This window comes from Mastigoproctus giganteus, chromosome 1 (assembly GCF_048544385.1).
Source record: "Mastigoproctus giganteus isolate SK-2022 chromosome 1, ASM4854438v1, whole genome shotgun sequence".
NCBI classification, from domain to species: domain Eukaryota; kingdom Metazoa; phylum Arthropoda; class Arachnida; order Uropygi; family Thelyphonidae; genus Mastigoproctus; species Mastigoproctus giganteus.
Genome location: NC_143575.1, coordinates 88236865 through 88257507, shown reverse-complemented (window position 1 = coordinate 88257507; position 20643 = coordinate 88236865). Strand labels below are relative to the sequence as shown.

General features: G+C 33.6%; 1 protein-coding gene across 2 annotated transcripts in view; it reads right to left on the bottom strand.

Annotated features, from left to right (window-relative positions):
* Positions 1-20643, bottom strand: part of LOC150090971 (zinc finger CCCH domain-containing protein 10-like) — a 1521236-nt gene that overhangs the window by 269078 nt on the left and 1231515 nt on the right. For both annotated transcript variants that reach the window (XM_090373667.1, XM_090373676.1), the window contains 4 exons: positions 20235-20404; positions 9770-9820; positions 9573-9620; positions 8279-8359 (listed from right to left, as the gene is read on the bottom strand). In XM_090373667.1, the coding sequence (XP_090229793.1) occupies positions 8279-8359; positions 9573-9620; positions 9770-9820; positions 20235-20404 (350 nt within the window). The remainder of the gene's footprint in view (positions 1-8278; positions 8360-9572; positions 9621-9769; positions 9821-20234; positions 20405-20643) is intronic.

The window sequence follows — 20643 nt, the reverse complement described above, 5'->3', positions numbered from 1 at the left end:
ACCATGCAGCACAATCTAGATTAATTTTAAAAAGAGTAAATACGCTCACTGCATAAAATGATAATAGGCTCCTATGCTTCTTTTATGTTAAGAATAACAGACACTTGTCAAGCTGCTAATGCAAGTGTGTAAACTGTTTTTAAATGTTACACCAAAAAGTAAGGATTCAGCTAAAATGGGTTTTCAGAATGTTTCTGCCAAATGAATAATAATTAATGCAAGGCAACAAGAAAATAATATCATTATTAACTAATAATCCATTTCATGAATTGAGCACTACATATTTGGTGGCCAGCAAATATTTAATAGCTGCAAATAAATCCTGTAGTTTTATGAACTCTCAAAAGAAGAAATTTTTCATAAACAGATGGCCAAGATGGTCCTCAATTTCCTAAACTTCAGCTATTTTAAAGTTGTCTGCTTGGTTTTCATAATCTAAAAGTATTTTTATTATGTTTTTTTGTTCAATTACATAGTATTGATTGGTGACAATTTGGGGACTTGTTTTCATTAGGAGAAAATATATACAACTTGCAAAAAATTATTAATTAAATATTTATTAAAGAAAGTCCATCAAAAACATGTGCCTACCTGTCAGGACAAATGCAAAATATAAACTTATTCCTTCAACCTACTATACTGATGTGGAACATTTTAAAGCAGCAGCAGAGCCTGCTTAGCTTCTCTTTTTTCTTATTATTTTTCAAGAAATATACACTAAAAGTTTACTCATGCAGTGACCCAGACTCTAACACTATTTTAACATAGATGATCTGAATCCAATTCTGATCTTTTTTACAGAAAAAACACTCACATTCTGCATTACTGTGATGTGAAGAACAATGAAAACAGACAAAACAATTTTGAGTATTCATAATACTTCATGAACACTAGCTAGCTAAGCCCATTTTGCAACAACACTATCTTCTATTGTGGTAATGCTAAAATATCAACAAACTGAGGAATGGTGAATTTCTTCTGAACTTTTCCACATATAAAATGAAAGAAATATTTTATTCCATAGTAGGTGTCTGAAACCGTTACATAATCAAGTTCCAGGTGTCTGAAACTTGATACATTTGGGAGGAAAAAATGAATCAATCCTTAGAAAACATTAAGATACCACTCTTCAGCACATGAAAATAAAACCAACTGAATTTATCAATATGTACATCAGAGCAGCTCATCTTTAGTGCAGAATACTGCACTACAATGAATAGAGAGAGAAATGAGATCTAGAAGGGATCTCATTTTTCTCTCTCTAGATCCAGAAGGGGAAAAAAAAAAAAACACCCAAAATACACAAAAAACTGGAAGTTATGCAATCATTTAATGCCAGATTTTCTCTTATTCAATGAATGGTGTACTACTACATATATGTATTTTATAGGAAACAGTTAAAATTACTTCTTCACATAATGTTTGCTCTCTCTGTTTCATATATTTCAAAAAAAAAAACAGTGAAAACTAAATTACTGTTTCTGTTATGGCAGATTAAGTTTTGAGGATGTGCTGATATCTAATCTGTCTGTAGTCATGCATCATGTGGAGCTCTAAACTTTGTGCCATGGCCATTTATGAATATATTTCTCAGAATTTTTTTTTTCTTATATGGACCCCAAAACTGCAAAAAAACTTACATATTCTTAGTAGTTATTAAAAACAGATATAACTTAAAATGATGCGCCTTATAAATATTCTGTTTATTCAGAAATGGCTGTGTATTAATGATGCTATTGCACTTAATATATACATAGTCTAAAAAACAGCTTCATAACCCAAAAAATTAAATATGAAATGCTCCATAAGGAAACTATTTTAGATAACAGCTGATATATAAGTTATTGTTAAATTAGTTTAATATTTTTTTCTATGGTTCTGAATAACTTGTACATAGGAAAAGTACCATCAGCCTTACAATGAAGACAAGTATTGAAATTGTAAAGTGGCATGCAAAATATGAAAATGCTGCAGAAGTTGCACACCAGTTCTTTAACTGTTTTCTGGACATAAACCACCCACAATAAGGAGCATCAAGCAAATTCAAATAAGTCTGAAGAAGTGGGCACAGTGCAGACCTTGTCTCTCTAAGACATCTGCCTTTTCGGAGTATTATTTAAGAAAGGCTATTGAAACCTCTAAAAATCTCAAAGAAAGTGAAGTGTGGAACTTAAAATGCCTAAAAAAAGTTTAATATCCAACATGCCTACAAAGTTTGAATGAGGACTGGAATCTGTTGAACAGTTTTTTTATCATGAGTGTTACAAACCCAGATGTCACTGATGATGTTTTGTGGACTGATGAAGCCACATTTAGATTAAATGGAACTGTTAATCACTATCACTATGTTTATTATTCTCTTAACAAGTATTTAAATGCTCCAGGCTGGAATTTGGACAGGGGGTGTTTCCTGGACCTTTTTCCTTTGAGGGAACTGTGACAAGAGAATGCTGCTTGAGACTGCTAAAAGACAATCATTCCATTAATGCAGTCCTAAATCAATTTTCAGCACTACTTTTTTATGCAGGATAGAGCACAGCTCAATATGCAGAAACTGTTCGTGAATTCTTAGATGAATAGTTCCCAGGTCAATAGATCAAATGGTTGGGTTCTACTGAATAGCCACCTAATTACTCAGATCAAACACCATATGAATACTTTTTGTGGGGATTTACAAAGTATTTAGTAATATGCACAGGTCTCTGCTGGAGCATCAGTAGTCAATAAAGAATTTGAGAACAATTATGAGGAATTGTGTCTTGCTGCAATTCCAGATATATAGGCATACAATGCAAGAAAGCAAGTGTATGAGCTTATATAGCAGCAGTCAAAAAAAAAAAAAAACAATTTCACACATCCAGTTCCGCCTTGAATTTATTTAAGCTATCAACTTCCACAACGACAGATGGAAGTTTGTTCCAGCAATTAACCACCTGCTGGCTAAATGCAAATTTCTTCACATCTATTCTACAATTATCTTTCCTCAATTTGAATTTATGTCCACTCCGCTTCGTAATCTGAGCAAGTGGAAGAATCTCATCAGAATTCAGTGTGCTCAACCCATTTAAGGCCTTATACACCTCAATCAGATCATCTTGCAGGTGCCTAGTCTCCAGCCACTGCAATTTGCAGAACTTAAGCCTTTCTTGGTAAGAGGACCCCCTTCACTCCCCTCACCAATCTTGTTGCCCTTCTCTGTACACGCTAAAGCAACTTTACATCCTTCCTAAAATGAGGCCTCCAGACCTGTATGCAGTACTCGAGGTGTGGCCTGACCATTGTCTTATACATAGGGATAATCACTTCCTTTTCCCTGATAGCAAAATTCCTATATATCATTGAACATACCCCATGACCTGCTTTGGCAGCCTGTCTGCATTGCTCAGAAAACTTCATATCTGACTGCACAGTCACTCTCAGGTCTTTTTCATTTTCTATCACCCTAAGTGTAGTATCACACACTTAAGGTGGTTTCTCTTGGGTTACTTCTATCCATATGTGGTACTTTGCATTTCTCAATGTTAAACTTCAGTTGGCACTTCTCAGCACATCTGCCCAAATTTTCTAGATCCTGTTTTACTGTCATTAAGAACCCTGCCAACTTTGTATCATCTGCAAACTTTGACATTAAGCCTGATATACCTTCATCAATATCATTGATAAATATACAAAACAACAGTGGGCCCAACACTGAACCCTGTGGGACTCCACTAATAACATTAGTCTACGAAGAACAGCATCCACTAATTATCACTCTCTGTCTTCTCCCACTCAACCACCCTTTTATCCATGTAGCAACTTACCCTTAATACTGCTCCAATTTGTACAGTAATCTTCCATGCGCAACAGTGTCAAAAGCCTTCCAGAAATCCAAGTATATGATATCAAAATTATTTTTTTTTTTTTTGCATCCAGTTCCTATGTAACCACATCATAGTATCCAATGAAATTTATCAGACAAGACTTTCCCTTAACAAACCCATGCTGTGTCTGAATTATTGCTGCAGTCTTGTCTAGATGATCCTGCAATGCATCTTTAACCAGTGACTCCATTATTTTACCTGGAACAGAAATTAAAAACTAACTGGTGTGTAATTACTCGTGTCACCCTTAGATCCCCCTTTGTGAATTGTCAATACATTTGCATATCTCCAGTCCATGGGTGCTCTCATAATTATGGCTAAGGGTTGGCTTACTTCCTTTGCCACCTCCTTTAATATAACTGGATTGATCCCATTCACTCCAGGTGCCTTTCTTATGTTTAACTTCAACAATTTCTCCTCCACATTGCTCTCAATTATTACAAAATAATTAAGCACACTGTTACAATTTGATAAACTTCTGGCAATTTCCTTCCTTAATAACTCATGTGTGAATGTAGATGCAAAATAATCATTCAGATTATCAGATATCTGAGCAGGATCATCAACAGTCAAACCATCGATATCAAGTGGACCAATCTGATTCACCCCTTTCTTCTAGAGTTTATATAAGTAAAGAAGTCCTTGATGTTTTTCTTAGCATCCGTTGCCAAAAATTTCTCGTAACCTGCCTTCACTTGCCTAATTTCCTTTGTGACTTGATTACAGACTAGCTTATATCTGCCACAGATTTCTGTGTTGCATGATACTTTATATGCATCCCATGCATTTTTCTTCTCTGCCACACTTCCCACTTAGAATTTTCTGTTGGTAATATCATCAGTTGGTCCCACTGTACAGAATTTAAAAACTGTCTGAGACCACTGCAGTCACCTTTACAGAAGCAAAATCCTTCCCTTTACCCCCGATGTAATTATATCTTTAAGTAAATTCCACATCAGTACACTGTGATCACTGCCACCTAGTGATTCCTTTACAAATTCTGAATGCATGAATAATCACTGCTGATTTTGAAGTTTAGGAATGCCCTTTCTATTGTGCTAGAATTAATTAAAATATATATATATATATATATATATATATTCAAAATAGTGTTATTTACACTAAATCATGTTTCCTTACTTGTGGACTACTCTGCATTTCCTGTTTTAATTATTTTTCTCTCATCAATTGTACTATCAATATTCATAATTGTAAGAAACATGAGAGGAAACTCTTACAATGTTTATAACACAGTCGTGTAAGAATATTTCTCTCTCTCTATTTTTTTTTTTTAATGGTCAACAGAGCTATAAAAAAAAATAAAATTTCATCTTCAAAATGAATAATACTCTTCCTGTAAGCCTAGAACTACCTTTGTTCTCTTACATATCAGCAAAATTTTAAATGCTGTATTAAACATATTGATTTTATTACTCATGACAATGAATTTCATGTATCCACAAGTTCCCCCAACGCATACCACTACTTTTGAACAAATAGAAAATCTGCCATTTGTTTAAAATATATGAGTGCTTATTGCAAACTCAACCCTCGGCCAGAAATGTAGGTTTTTCATTGCACTTTACTGATTCTGCAGAAAACAATTCTATGTATTTGATTTATGACCCTATAAAATAAATACAGAAGTAAAATAGAAACAGAAGAAAATCCATTCATTTTAATATCAGACCCTAGTGAAAAATGCAACTATAATGCATCATTGGTGTTAAATGCCTTTTTGCAGGTTTTAAAATATATCATTTAAGTACATTTCCACTTTTCTTTTAAATTCTAAACATGGATAAAAAATTTAAAAAAATTTTAAACTCTCATTCTAAAACAATCCTCATTTCTGTTATATTATATATATATATATATATATATATATTTTTTTTTTTTTTTAAGGTTACCTAACCTGAAATCCTACAACAAGTAATGTTGTTGACAAAAAAATAAACCCTTGGAAGAAAGTGAATAGGCTTGAGAATAGTACTCAGTGAGTATCCAGTTACACAAAGCACAAATAAGGATACTCAAGAAAGACATTAAACTATAATGATGAATGCAAATATGTACTACTATATTAAAATCTTAGTCTGACTGATAACATTTGACTTAAAATACAAAACATAAAACAAAATCATTGCATTAAAATATATTGATATACAATATAAAAGAAGTTTATACTGAATAGGTGGAAAATATTACTCTTCAACAATGGCTCTGTACAGAAGCTAACAGCAGACATCTCTCTCTCTTACATGGTACATTTGTGATGATGAAATTTGGACATGGAATGATAGCAGGAATTTCAAGAGAAGTGCCAATCTAACCACAACTAAAGATTAGTCAGGATCTGGATACAAAGAGCCACACCTAAATAACATTTCAGGGCAACTCACTGGCTAGGATGAACTATGGATAACAGCAATCTCAACGAATAGTGCATTGGACAATGACCAACTTAGGATACAGCAACAGAATACATTTCCACTTTCAACACTATCATTTGGAAGTATTTCCTGTTTGCCATATCATGTTATGAATAACCAATGGGGGTTATGATCCAGTGAATTCCGATTCCAGTTGCAACAGGTGAATGATAGAGCTCAGGTATAAAGAAAATATATGCCATGAACCTATCCTCCCCTACTTGGTGTGGAGTGAGACATATTTTGCTGGAAGATACTGGAATCCCTAATACATGTGAGGCAAAGTTGGGATGGTAGGCCTACTCAAACCTTATCATGGTAACCGCTCCTCTGTCCCTCAAGTTATTGTTACTCCAGCAGAATAACATGCCATGTATCAAGCAGGAAAGATTTCAAGATGCTGACAGATCTGGATTGAGGTCTAGAAAATGCACAATTATTAAATTTCAACCCAATAAAGCCTAGAGTGACAAGTCAAAAAGATCATCAGGCATTAGGAACTGATTCCATTCACTAACCAGAACAAAGTATATTTGTTCATGCAGACAGAGCATATTTACCATCACCTTATAAGACTTCACAGAAGAGTGAGTATTACTGTCTTGGGACACAGATCTGTAATTAAATGGCCATTTTACACAATACTTGGGATGTTAATAATAAACTGCCCACCAAGTGCTCATACCAACATACGAATACTTTACAGTTGCTTACCATCCAACAGAACATTAAACCATACATAATATTATCACAAGATAATTAAGATCTGTTTTACCATGTGAAAGTATTACTGTAACTACAGTAAGTTTTGCTTGCAAGGACTAATAGCAAATAAATTAAAAAGTATTTATTTTTCTTGTATGAGGTGTTTATGTTCACCTGCAGCCTTACATAGTCTTTTTGCTTTATTACAGGCTGGAGACACTATTAGAGTAGAATTCTGTGTAGTTTACTTCCCATAGTGAATAATTACTTTCTTTTTAATTTCCAATTGTTAATAAATTAAATTTTACTTACTTTCTTTGCTTATGTACAGGTAACAACAGATCCTTGCAAGAAAAACTTGCTATAGTTATATCAATATGGTACTTTCATATAGTAAAAAAGTGTTTATAAATTGAAATTAATCATCTTATGACATTTTATGTTGTGTCAACTGCATGACACTGTTGTAAACCCCCATATTAAAGGAAGAGAAAATATGAAGGAAATATATTTAAAATACAACACTGCATTACATGGGAAAAATAAAAAGTTAAAAACGTAGTCCATTTTAAATTTGGTTCAAGAAATCCCATCATTTTTGAGTACATGTCATGAAGTAGAAACAAGGGAGGTATCACAACGTGCAGTAACCTCGTTATCATCAAAAAAACTTTAGTCCATGCATTCAGTGTTCTATTTCAAATATTAAATCTGTGGCTTGGTTCTAAAAGAGCCATTGTCAATTTTCATGCATATTGTGTTTATGGTATGACTGAACTACTATTCTATGTCATTCTTATGCTAAAATTATTAATGTCTAGCTCCATCAATACAGAAAGAGAGCTATACATTGGCCATTTTATAATAACAATGGTTCAATCAAACTATGATCATAGTATGCATAAAAATTGGCACTAGCCCTTTTAGAACTAAGTCACAGAAATACTGTTGTGCTGAATTTCTCACAAACCCGCAGAAGACAAACTATGATTCAAGATTTTTATTTTTTAAATTTAATTCATGAATAAAAGGGGGAAAAATGGCTATGGAAAAAATGCAATGAATGCTCTACTTCATTTCATGAGAATGGACTTGTGTTAGTGCACTTTAAATATTTACAAGCACCATAAAGCTTAATAGGCTGAAAACAAGATACGACATACTCTGAAAAACAATATTGGTACCACTGAAATTAGTGCAAAAATGGAGGGGAGGGAAGAAAATAATAGGTAATATTTAAATGTCTTGCGTTGCTAAGTAACAAGAAACGAGGATCACCTGCATGTTGAGGAGAATACTGCTTCTGGATTGGAGAACTGACAGTAGTTGTTTCATCAGAGAATGAGACGGATTTCTCCTCTGGAATATCAAAAGTACCAGTTATTATATTTGTAGCCATCAAAAATACTCTCCTGATGTTGAATATAAAGACGTAAAAGTGTAATATATACATATATATATGTGTGTGTGTGTGTAATAACACACACATATACTCTTTCCAGAGTATATATGTGTATATACTCTGGAAAGTGTCATTTTTCCTCTTTGATATAATATTCATTATTAAGAATAAGTGCTATATATAATTTTTAATCCTTTATGAGCAACTTGTGTTCAAACAACTGAATTTTTTCATGTGGTCATTAAAATTCAAGCTCTGATCCCATTTTTATGGTAACTTTCCTGTGTATGAGAGACCAACATCTTCATCACAAAATATCTGTTTTTTTTATAATCATATAAATCTTCTTTTGCTTGACCTACTATAAAACACCAATTCTTACAATTAACACAAGGCTTTAGTGTTGATATGCTATATATTCTTCATTTCTTTGGAAGGAGGGCAAACATTTTTTGGCTTTGCCACCAGCCTGGCCCTAGTCCAAGGCACTAGATTTTCCTTCAAGGTACAAGAAACACAACTTTGACAGATCCAGTTATCATTGTCTAAACATCATAACTGAACAATATTGTTCTTGAGTCCTGTCTAAACATGGAGGATAAGTATCCCATAATATGTAATGAAATTTTATAAATAATTATTCATTTTTCTTTTACTATCACAGAGCTCACTTCACTTTTCTATAATGTATCAAAATGCATGGAAATTAGTGTTAAAATAAGACTGAATGCTAAAGCTGAATATTAAGCAGCTATAGAAAAATAATTTGAACACAACTCTTTCCCCAATATGATATAAATAACAGATATCAATCAATCATACCTTTAAAGTTTCATCTCATGGATAAAGTAATATCTGCTTAAAAGTAACAGAATTAAGGCTTGGAATGAGCTAGAGTTCAATGGGCTACCATTCCAGTTCATCACTAATGCCATGCATATACTTTATTATTAAAAATGAGATATTTTGTTACTAAGTGTTCTATTTTAAAAAAAGTTTACATTTTAACCTCTGAGCAAAATTATTAACTTTTTTGCTTTTAAAATAGCAAAGTACAAAACATCAGATAATTTTGTAAACTGGCTAGAGGAAGAAAACCTTGAAAACCTCTGATTTAGATATTCGTGATGATTATAGCAATAAAATATCCCACCTCAGCAAGAGACCTACCTTTGAAGGGATGTCTGGCTACTTCTAGTTCTGGCTCTTGGTTGTCTTCTGTAAAAAATATATTAGTAGCATATTATTAGAAACTAGATTGTTATCTATTTAATACATATGATTATATCTGTCACTGAATACTAAAATATAACAAAAGAGAAAAAAACAAGCAAAAAAAAAAAAAAAAAGCAAGGACAAACACTTACCAGCTAAAGATGTACTTGAAGATGATTTTGAAGATTTGGCTTCCATTTCATCTAGAGAGAAATTATGACAGAGTAGTGTTTAAGTATTTTAATTCATGTCTGTATAGATGTGTGTGGATATATAATGTTCATTTGTCAGAGTGTGGCACAGAGACAGACAGGCTACTTGAAAATACATGTGAATTTGTGGCTAATACTTTGGAAAGTATGTATTGAAGTAAAGAAATTCATTTCACAATGACTGTATATCTTTCAAACATCATTAATATGAACCATACCATGATAATAAAGCAGTTTTTCATAGGCAGAAAGAATTTGATATATATATATATATATATATTTTTTTTTTTTTATTGTGTTGCAGTCATTGTTAAAATAAATATTTTTCACAAGCATTTTGTATAAATTTTTATCTGGCTTTTTTTTTTTTTTTTTTAGCACCTGCAAAATATTTAAGTTTCTGACATTACACAGGCTTACTCTATGTATACACACTGGCCAAAAATTATGAAACTCGCCTAGCAGCAACATGGCTAAAAGTAATACTGTGGATCCAACACCTGTCTCCAACCAGTTTGGATGCAGAATGCTTTCCTAATTTTGTAAGTAATATAAATAGAACATTTTATAGATTCTCACATGGATCTAATGACTAAGGTCAAGAAGCAATTATTGACAATGTCCATCTGTTTCAGTTTTTTTGTGATGGATTTCTGACTTATAGCGCACTCCCAATATGATAACTGTTGGATAACAGGACAAACACGATCTTTCACAATCAAGATATATGTGCTGCTGAGAATGACAAAGGTGGCACTAGTGTGTATCTAACAGTAAAAGAACCCACACTATTATTCCTCCTCCTTTCTTCAACTATACCAATAGTGAATGGCACAGTCAATATAGCTGAAGAATTAGTAAAATAGCAGTTCAACTTTCCTTCTCTGACATGGCCATTAAAAGAAAAAAAAAAAAAAAAACATGACATGGAACCTGTAAGATTACATGGCCTATCTATGATTCCCACCAGTCTAGAGTGATTATACATGCCGTGACATCAAAGTGTCTGTTTCACGGCTGCTCCTGCAGTTATCGCAATCCTTTTCATTTTCAATAAACTTTAAGGCAGTATCCACTAAAGACCTTATGATATCCACTGTCCAAGAAACTGTGGAATATGCAATATTAGTTCATAATGTCACCTTTATTGTACTGTGAGGTGAGGTAATGAAAATTATTCATATGTGATTTTGATTTCAAGAAAGATTCATAGCTTTTTGCCAAGGTGTATAGATATATTCATGCAATACACACAAAGGAAAATAAAAGAGTAGTATTTTGTACCTCATTCAAATAAATCCTAAAAGACATTACACAGAAATAAGATTTTTTAGTTTTTGTGAAAACGTGATAAAAAAAGTTTTGGCACTCTGAACTTGAATATTCTTAAGTTGTTAATTCTAAAGACCGCACAAATTTACAGGTTTCAGAACTGCATTTTTTAATGCGAGGAGTACTACTATCAGTCACCTGATATTAAAACACACCTGACCTATGACTGTATATAGATTCAGCTATCATAGGGTGTAACAGCTGCATGACTGCAATACAAGGGTCTCTATGATGTCCAAGTTGCATATGCTGATTAACAGCCATGACACCTTTCAGTTTACTTGATGAGATGTATATGACTGATGACAATTTCAGATAGCTTGAATGGGAAATAATGAGAGATAATTCCGTCTTGAAAGCGTTCTTCCAAGATACTCTGCCCCTTAATTTTAATTGCTGATAGTCCACTGTGAACTTCCAGTCAAATATTACAGCTATATATGATTAACACTCCAGTAAAAGTGAAGATGCCTTGTGTGACAAGAGATAACTGCTGAATCACTAGTTGTCAATCTCTAATCATACAAGAACCCTAGTGTATATACAGTGGTACCTTGGTTTGCGGGCATAATTCGTTCCGGAAACGTGCTCGTAATCCAAAGCACTCGTATATCAAAGCGAATTTTCCCATAAGAAATAATGGAAACCCAGATGATTTGTTCCAAAACTCAAAAATATTCATATACTGTAAAAATGATTAATACGAAATACATACATACCTTTTCATATTTTTAATATTTAAATTTAATATACATAAAGCAATCGGATTTGTGGTAGGACGACTTTCACTGTCACTAACGGAATCACTGCTATCTGTTGACTCTTTCTTTTTGTGCGACTTTACAAAGGAACCTCTCCAATGACACTGGTTTCCTCTTGAGGATTTCGCGGAAATATGACAATTGCATTGTCGTTAAACAGATTCATCGCTCGCACTATTACAAAATGAGGAGGCACGCTTGATACACATAAACAAGGCTACATGCGTGTAGCAACTGAATAAACAACACTGTAAAGGCAGAGATACACTATTAACATCTCAAATTTTACTAAAGCACATTTCTAGGGGTTACTACCATAAAACAATAAAAACAATTTCCAGTTACGTTCCTGCTAGGGGAATCTGTTATAAACTCGTAGTAAACTCGATCTAACTACATTTGTGATTATACTGATAGCTGAAATTGTGTTGGTTTTTATGTTATTGTGGTGAAATGTGTTTCCCCTTCACTGATGTAAAAAACATAAAAAAAAATACATTTTCAGAATCTTCTCTTCATTCCTATCGTGTTGCGTTCGACTGCCATTTCTTGTAAACACAAAAGCGAATTTGGTTCGCGTTATATAAGCTATCGTTTGCGCATTTATAAATCGTGTACGATCGAATTCGTGTAGTGTAAACACATGTTATACGAGGACTGACTGTACTCATATTGCAAGACCGCACTCGTTTATCAAGTTAAAATTCATTAAAAAGTTTTGGTCGTCTTGCAAAACACTCGTAGACCAAGTTACTCGCAATCCAAGGTACCACTGTATAACATAAATCACAGAAAGACACATTTTGGCTTTAGGTGCCTTTCAAAAATAATGCTCCTGCATTATTTTTTGAAAGGCCTTTAATTAATGATCAAATATCTAGAATTATTTCTAACTTCCTAAATATAGTCAAACATTTACTGCAATAGTTCCCATTTTTTTCTTATGGTTTTAAAAGAGTAATTAAACAGATGCACCTGTCAAGTACCACACCACCATTTATGTAACACTTTTTCATTTGCATGAACAGTACTGTGGGAACTGGCTTTGCTGTGAAGTTTGAAATTTAGTGTTTGTTCAACATTCAAGATTCCTTAACTTGTGAGAGTGTTTTTTAAAGATTTGTTATTGTTTTCACATAGTAAAGGAATACTTGCATATTAATAAACAGAAATATATATATATATATGTGTGTGCGTGTGTGTACACAGTCTTTTCAACTAGAAAATGGATCAGAATTATAGTCACACATATTTTTGTAATATTCAGAATTAATATCTTTTCATTTTTTTGAAAAAAAGTGATGATAATAATATTAAAAATGCTACATTTTTATAAATCGTAGTTTTTTATTAAAAATTAAAAAGATATATACAATAAGTATTGCAATCTCTTAATAAAAGAAGAAATATTTGTATAGTTCATGTATAACTCAAAAATTTTTTTCTGAAAATTAAAAAGAAAATTGGCACCTGCCAGGTCCAAAATTATACAGTCAATCTCAACAGTTGCAGTCTACTCTCATCCACTTCTTGCAGATGATTCTAGTTAGGCTTGTTTTAGGTTCAGTTCCAAACTTCACTTTTTTTATGTACATTGTGAGGTAAAAAAAATAAAGAAATAGTCAGTAGCTTAGTTCAGTGTTCAGCAACCTTTTTTCCTTTGTGGCACATCAAAATGTTCATTCCCAAAAAGCATAGTTTACGGCAATGTTAATATAAATATGCTATAAGTCACAACAGAATCAATTATTATTGTTCCAATGATCCAACAAAAATTGGCTCATTCATATATTAACATTTTATGAACACTAAATCATTGTACAAAACCAAAGCACAGCCAAAAAAAAAAATAATTCCTATTAGTATCAAACCAAATAACTACACATACTTTCAATGTGATACTTGTGCCTGCTTTGCCGAACACAGATGGCTGATGCATGGCAGAATCGTTGGCAATGCAAGCCTCATTTCTTCATCAATCTATCTGAGTCTCTCCCTCTTTGATATTTTAATTTCAATCAAGGTTGAAAAGCTCAGTTCACAAAAATATGTGTTCGAAAATGGTAATAACACATTAATTGCCATCTTGGAGCTAACCAGGAATTCTTTCCTTATTGACAACCAAAATATGTCCAAATGCACTTCATAATGTTTTAGTCACAATGTTCTGTCTGCCTTCAGATCTGTTAGTTCTTCTTGTACATTCATCGGAAGAGATTTTGCATCCACAACAAATGGATCATGAACCCAGTCAAAATCTTCAACGCTCTCTCCAAAATAATCCTTGAACTTCTGCTGCAAGTTATCTAAATGTTCTTTAATGAAGTCCATCACCACTTTACTACCAGCAGCAAATGGCCATACAGTTAGAAACATCTCAAATGACCAATCTGCAATGCGTTGTATCCACAAATCTGGCTTATTCTGAAAGCCTTGAATCTTATCCATACTTGTAAAAAGATTTTCATTCTTTTCTTGCATTTTTCGGTTCTGCTCATTCAAATGAAAAAAATATATATATCGTTCAAATATGCCAACTTAGTCAGCCATTCATCATCTGCATACTCATGCCCCTCAACTGTTAGAAATGACTGTACCTCCTCCTCCTTAAGTTCAAAAAGGCACGTTAACACTTTACCATATGACAGCCACTATACTTCTGTATGTAGCAGGAGTGTGGTGTGTTCAGATCCCAAACAAAATGGGAGAATTGAGGAGCCATGATTTGATAAAGTTAACAACTTTTATTATTTCGTGCACACAACTTTCAGAGCAGATGGCAAAGGCCAACAAATATCAAAACAAGCCGATAAAATAATAAAAGATGGGGGTGTTTTGCTAATCCTTACACTTTTAAGGAACAGCATGTACGTATCTAACTTTAACAAGTGGCATCTCATTTAAGTCAGCGTAGCAACAAAAACGAGAAATATCGGAAGGGCAAACACACAAATAACTTTAGAAAGCAAGTGTTGGATACATATGCAAAAAATAATTTACTGTCCCATACATACAACATTGTGTTTCAGTAAAAATGGTGTACATTGAAATATAACAATGAGTAGCATTACAAACATACGAAATGTGACAATAAAGTTTTGAGAATAATTTTGTTTCTGTCAAAGTGGCCACGCTGTAAACTGTTGAGTCTATCCACTGTGTAGCCTGAACCCCCCTCTACTTGCATACAAAGGGTAAACATCATCAGTCATTGTACAAGTTGGTTCATGTAAAGACATGTTTCGGTTCTGTGTTGACATGAAAAATGGAATTCAATTTAGAGCAAAGAGTTGTGATAAAATTTTTGGTGAAAAGTGGCGAATCATCAACGGATATTTCTGAAAAGTTGATCAGAGTTTATGGAAATGATACCATGTCGAAAACAGGCATTTTCAATTGGGCAAAACAGTTTCGAGAAGGATGTGAATCCGTCGAAGATGCTGAGCGTTCAGGGCATCCTTCCAGGACTCGACATGACGAAAACATTGTGCATGATCTTATTCGAAGTGATAAGCAGTTAACCATAAGAATGATTGCCGAAAAACAAAACGTTAATCGGGAAAGTGTTAGATTAATTTTGACTGAAAATTTATTGATGAGGAAAGTGTGTGTGCGAAGCTGGTACTGAAAACCTCTCTCATGAACAGAAAGAAATTCGGTTGCAACATTCTCAGGAGATGTTGGAAACTATTGAAGATGTTCCAGATTTGCTTTCTCGCATGACTACAGGAGGTGAAAGCTGGGTATTTGCTTACAACCCTGAAACAAAAAGGTAAAATCAACAGTGGAAGGGAGCTACCTTGATCAAAAAGGAATCATCCACAAAGAGTTTGTTCCACTTAATGAAGCTGTCAATCGACAATTTTGCCTTCAAGTTTTGGAAAGGCTTCGCAAGCGAGTCAACTGGGTTCGACCTGAAATTGCTTTGTCGTGGATTTTGCATCATGACAATGCTCTCGCACATTCCACCATTGTAGTGAAAAAATTTTTAACTTCAAAATCGATCACAACGTTGCAGCTGACCGGGTAAAGTGCCTGCCTGGCAACCCAAAGGTCGTGGGTTCAATTCTCGCCTCGGGCTTGGATCAAAGTACTGAAAAACTTTGGGAGGTGCATTATGGCCACAGAAGCCTATGCGCCAACAACTACCAAAAAAAAAAAAAAACAACGTTGCAGCACCCTCTGTATTCACCTGATTTGTCTCCTTGTGACTTCTTTTTATTTCCTCGACTAAAAGGAGTCATGAAAGGAACGCATTTTCAGTCAGTTTCTGAAATTCAGAGTAATGTAATGTGGGTAATAAAACAGGTACCAGAAATGTTATGATCAATGATCCTAACCTGGAATGCATGTGTACAGTCTGAAGGGGACTACTTTGAAGGCGATGGCCTCACATCTGTATAATTTTCAAATGAATTATTCTTGAAACTTTATTGTCACACCTCATATATAAAAACTATAATTGAGAATAAATAATGTACAGTTAATTTCTTACATTATAAGTAAAAGTTCTCAGTTGTCAATTTCTAATCGTAATACGTATAGTATTATTTATAAGTGTACAGCTTCAGCAAAGTTTGCCGAACACTGACTTAGTTAATGATGAAAGATGAACTTATTCTTCTAGCTTTTCTATCACTTTAGTATTAAGTCTTTCATCTGTCACTATTTTTGCAACAGAAAGAAAATAATGAAGAAAGCATAATTACAGAGCAATATTTCAGTTAAAGGTAGAGCATGAAGGGTCACGCAACACACAGTGAAATATTTATTGGTGGTTTTAATTAAAGGCAGTTTGACTGGTAACATAAACAAATGCACAACTGTGACTAAACCAGAACAGCTCACATGGTTTTGTAACAGACTTGTGACATATCACGTGTACTTGTTATGTAGGAACTGAAGGAACCTGATAGGAAAAATGAATTCAATACTGTAGACAGTTTGCATGCTTCTTTCGAGAGGGTATTAACATTTTAAATATAAAGTTTTCTATAGTGATGAAGTGTAGTTTCATCTAAGTAGATAGATTAACACTCAGAACAGTAGCATATGGAGTGTGGAAAATTCACCTCTTTCATGAAAGACTGCTGCACTCCTTGAAAACCAACACTTGGTGTGCTGTCTCTCAATGGAAAGTTATTGGTCCCATTTTCTTTAATAAATTAGTAATTGCTAAATGTTACCAGAAAATAATAATGGATTTCATAACCTTGTTGGAATGTGATGAGTAATGCTGGTTTTAGCAAGATGGGGAAAAAGCTTGTACAGCAAATTCAACAATACAGATGTTGCACAAATTCTTTGGTGGTCACATCATTTCTCGAAACTTGTGGCCTCCTCAATCTCCAGAACTATCACCACCAGATTTTTATCTTTAGGGATTTTTGAAAGAGAATGTGCATAAAAATAACTATGCATGATAGAAGAATTAAAACAAAATATTGAAATGTGCATTTCAAGCATCACTGAAAAACTCTTCACCAGATTGCAACAAACATGAGGAAAAGAGTAAATGCATGCATTGATAAATGGGGTGGACATTTCCAGCATTTATTATTATTTTATTTTTTTACAAATATAACATGTTTAAGAAATTGGGTTGTGCAAATTTTCATTCACCCTGTACATTAAGTTAAAAATGTCAAACATTCTCAACAATTGCCTGGAACTGATCTTATGTAAATGATATGCTCAAACGAATTAACAATACCAATGAAATTTATCATGCAGATGAATTCTTATCAGGTATGTTGGTTATTTTTGTCCCGTACTGACATTTTCATACTGCCAGGACCACTTAAAATATTTTCTCCTCAGTTAAATGTCAGTTATTCTCCATGCTAATCAGTCAATAGCTTCTAGACCTGTATGCAGTACTCAAATTGTGGCCTGACCATTGCCACAATTTTATACAAGGGAATAATAACCTCCTTATTCCTGCTAGCAAAATTCCTATATATCATTGAGAAGACTCCATGAGTTACTCTTGCAGCTTGTCTGCACTGCTCAGAAAACTTCATAATCAGACTGCACAATTATCCTTAGGTCTTTTTTATTCTCCACTACCATGAGTGTAGTATTACACAGTTGGTATGTTACTCTGGGATTACTGCTACCCATATACAGTACTTTGCATTTGTCAATGATTAACTTCAGTTACCATCTCTCAGCCCATCTGCTCAACTTTTCTAGATCCTTTTGCAGTAGCGCACTGTCACTAACAACCCTACCAACCTTCGTATCATCTGCAAACTTGGACATTAGCCTGATATACCTTCATCAATGTTAGACTTATAGAATTCACTTATGATAAAATGGGATATGTTTATTAACCAAGGCGAAAAGCACAACTAATGCTAAGGACTAACAGCATGGAAATTCATGGTGCGAAAATATACAGTGTCTCTTGGATTTTAACAAGGCTGACATAATTGCACACGATAAATACTAAGTTAAAAAACTGTTGCAGATACCTTTTCGAACATTCACCTAAATGTTTACATTGTACAATGGTTGGATTGACTATTCCATTACAGGGTAATCAGGCATCGACAGAATGAGGGAAAATATTGTTGAAGTACCAAAGACTAGTCGCGACCCTACACCTGAGAACCACTGACTTATGGGATAGATAAAAATTTCACTGAAATTCATACTCAAAGAAGGAAAACAAACCTCAACTGCTTGAAAGATTTCACTAAGTCTCTCTTTGGTTGGATAAATTCATTTATTGGTACTAGACAATGATATTATATGCTTTGCATAACAGTTAAAGGTGACTCCACATTTATTAAGTATATTTTACTGAATTTCCATCCAAACCTTTTTTTCTCCCCTTTTCCACTTGTCATTAAAATATGAATGTCACTGAATATTATTATCAGAGTCTGATTTGACAAAGTAATCAATATATGTTTTGGACATTGGGCAACACTTGTTACCATCTAATGCAGAATTTGAGCATTCTGTATGGAATGTAGTCTCCAGTTTTAAGAAAAGTGATATATTAACATGATTTTTCCTACTTTTAATTCTGAAGTATAAAGGGCATATATGCTATATGTCAAACAAAAAAAAAAAAAAAAAAGTATATATCACACTGTTAATATTATACCATAAAGAAACAGTAAATACAGAACACTTTTTTTTTTTAAGTGCTGTTCGGGAACAAATAGAAATTTGAAGTTGAATAACTCATTTAGTTTTTTTTTATCAATTACATTTTTCAAAATCTGATCTTAAAATTCTAACAGAGAAATAATTATTGAAGCACCTTTACAATTATACTTGTAATTTTTTTACACCACCACAAGGCATTTACAAAGTAGTAGCTGAAAAGGATTATGCTCGCTTCCCCTTTACAACAGTGGCAGATTTCAGTTCTTGTACCCCAGAAAAGTAACAAGCAGAAACCAAGGTAAAATCTGATCTAAATAAGCTGACTCATTTGTCAATAAAACTGGTACACCCCAGAATTTATATATTTATTTATTAAATTCACACAAGGAAACAGTTATTAGATATGCAGCTAAAAATTAACTAATTTATTTTCAGAATACAAGCAGCATCAAAACTGTGTATAGCACTGATAGGCAGTGATCCAGCTTGCAAATGTCATCCTGTTTGTTTGTTTGTTTGTTATTTGGCTTTTAGGAGCATTAGCAACTAAGGCCATATTGCTCCAGGATATGCGGTGGTCATTCCCTGACCTTTCCGCATCCTCCGTATTTGGTGGTGATGGGCTCGAACCCTGGTCTAATCAAGAAGCGTGTGCTACGCACTGCTGCTCCTTCCCACCTGGCTACGGAGGCACCTGTCATCCTGTAATAAGCATCTGTCACTAAGTTAGTGACAGATGCTTCACTGCAGTCATAAAAAATACTTCTAATTGGGCATTTGAGAAAGTAGCTATTTTTCTAGCCCTTCTTTAGCAACTTCAGAATTAAACTATTTACAAAAATGACTTGCACAAACAGGCGAATTATTCCAGTTAATAGGAGACCTGGTATAGTGCAACAATGGAAATAAATTGAAAGAGAGAAATTCATTTTCTTTCTTGAAGTATATCAGGTAAGATATATCTAGTCATATCTATTTTAAATAAATTTATTGACTGAGAAAGCATTAACTAATTTTCATTTAAATGTGCTGTTATTTAATTTCTAGCTCTTAAAATGTTAATTAGATTCCATCAACAACTCTTCACTTCCCATGGGTTCTCTTTTTGTTTTCAAATAAGTCAGCATCATTTAAAATATTACAAAGGATGGATTTAATTTAATAGTATCTAAAAGAGTAAAATCGACTACCTGTTCTATCTTTGGTGAGGTTGAGCTCCATGTCTCTAGTGGGAATGTGCTGTGGTGCCTGATGACGAGCTGGAGGAGGTGGACGTTCTGAGGAGGCTGTAGATGCTAGTGCCTTTTGTACGAGTCCTGTAAGGCTAGCAAGCTGGCGCTCCATGTACTGCACCCGAATTCTAACGAGTAGGAAAATAATAAAACTGTATTAAATAAAACATGTAATACAAATAAACTAAGAATAAAAATATGTTTACAGATAATATTAATAAATCTGCACCAAATAAAATTGAATTCACAAAACTACTACTCCCTTCACATATAAATTTACATGATTATATATCTGACAGTCAATTGTACTTTTTTCTAATCACCTTATGAAGCATCACGAGAAGTACTATAATGTCACAACCTGCAG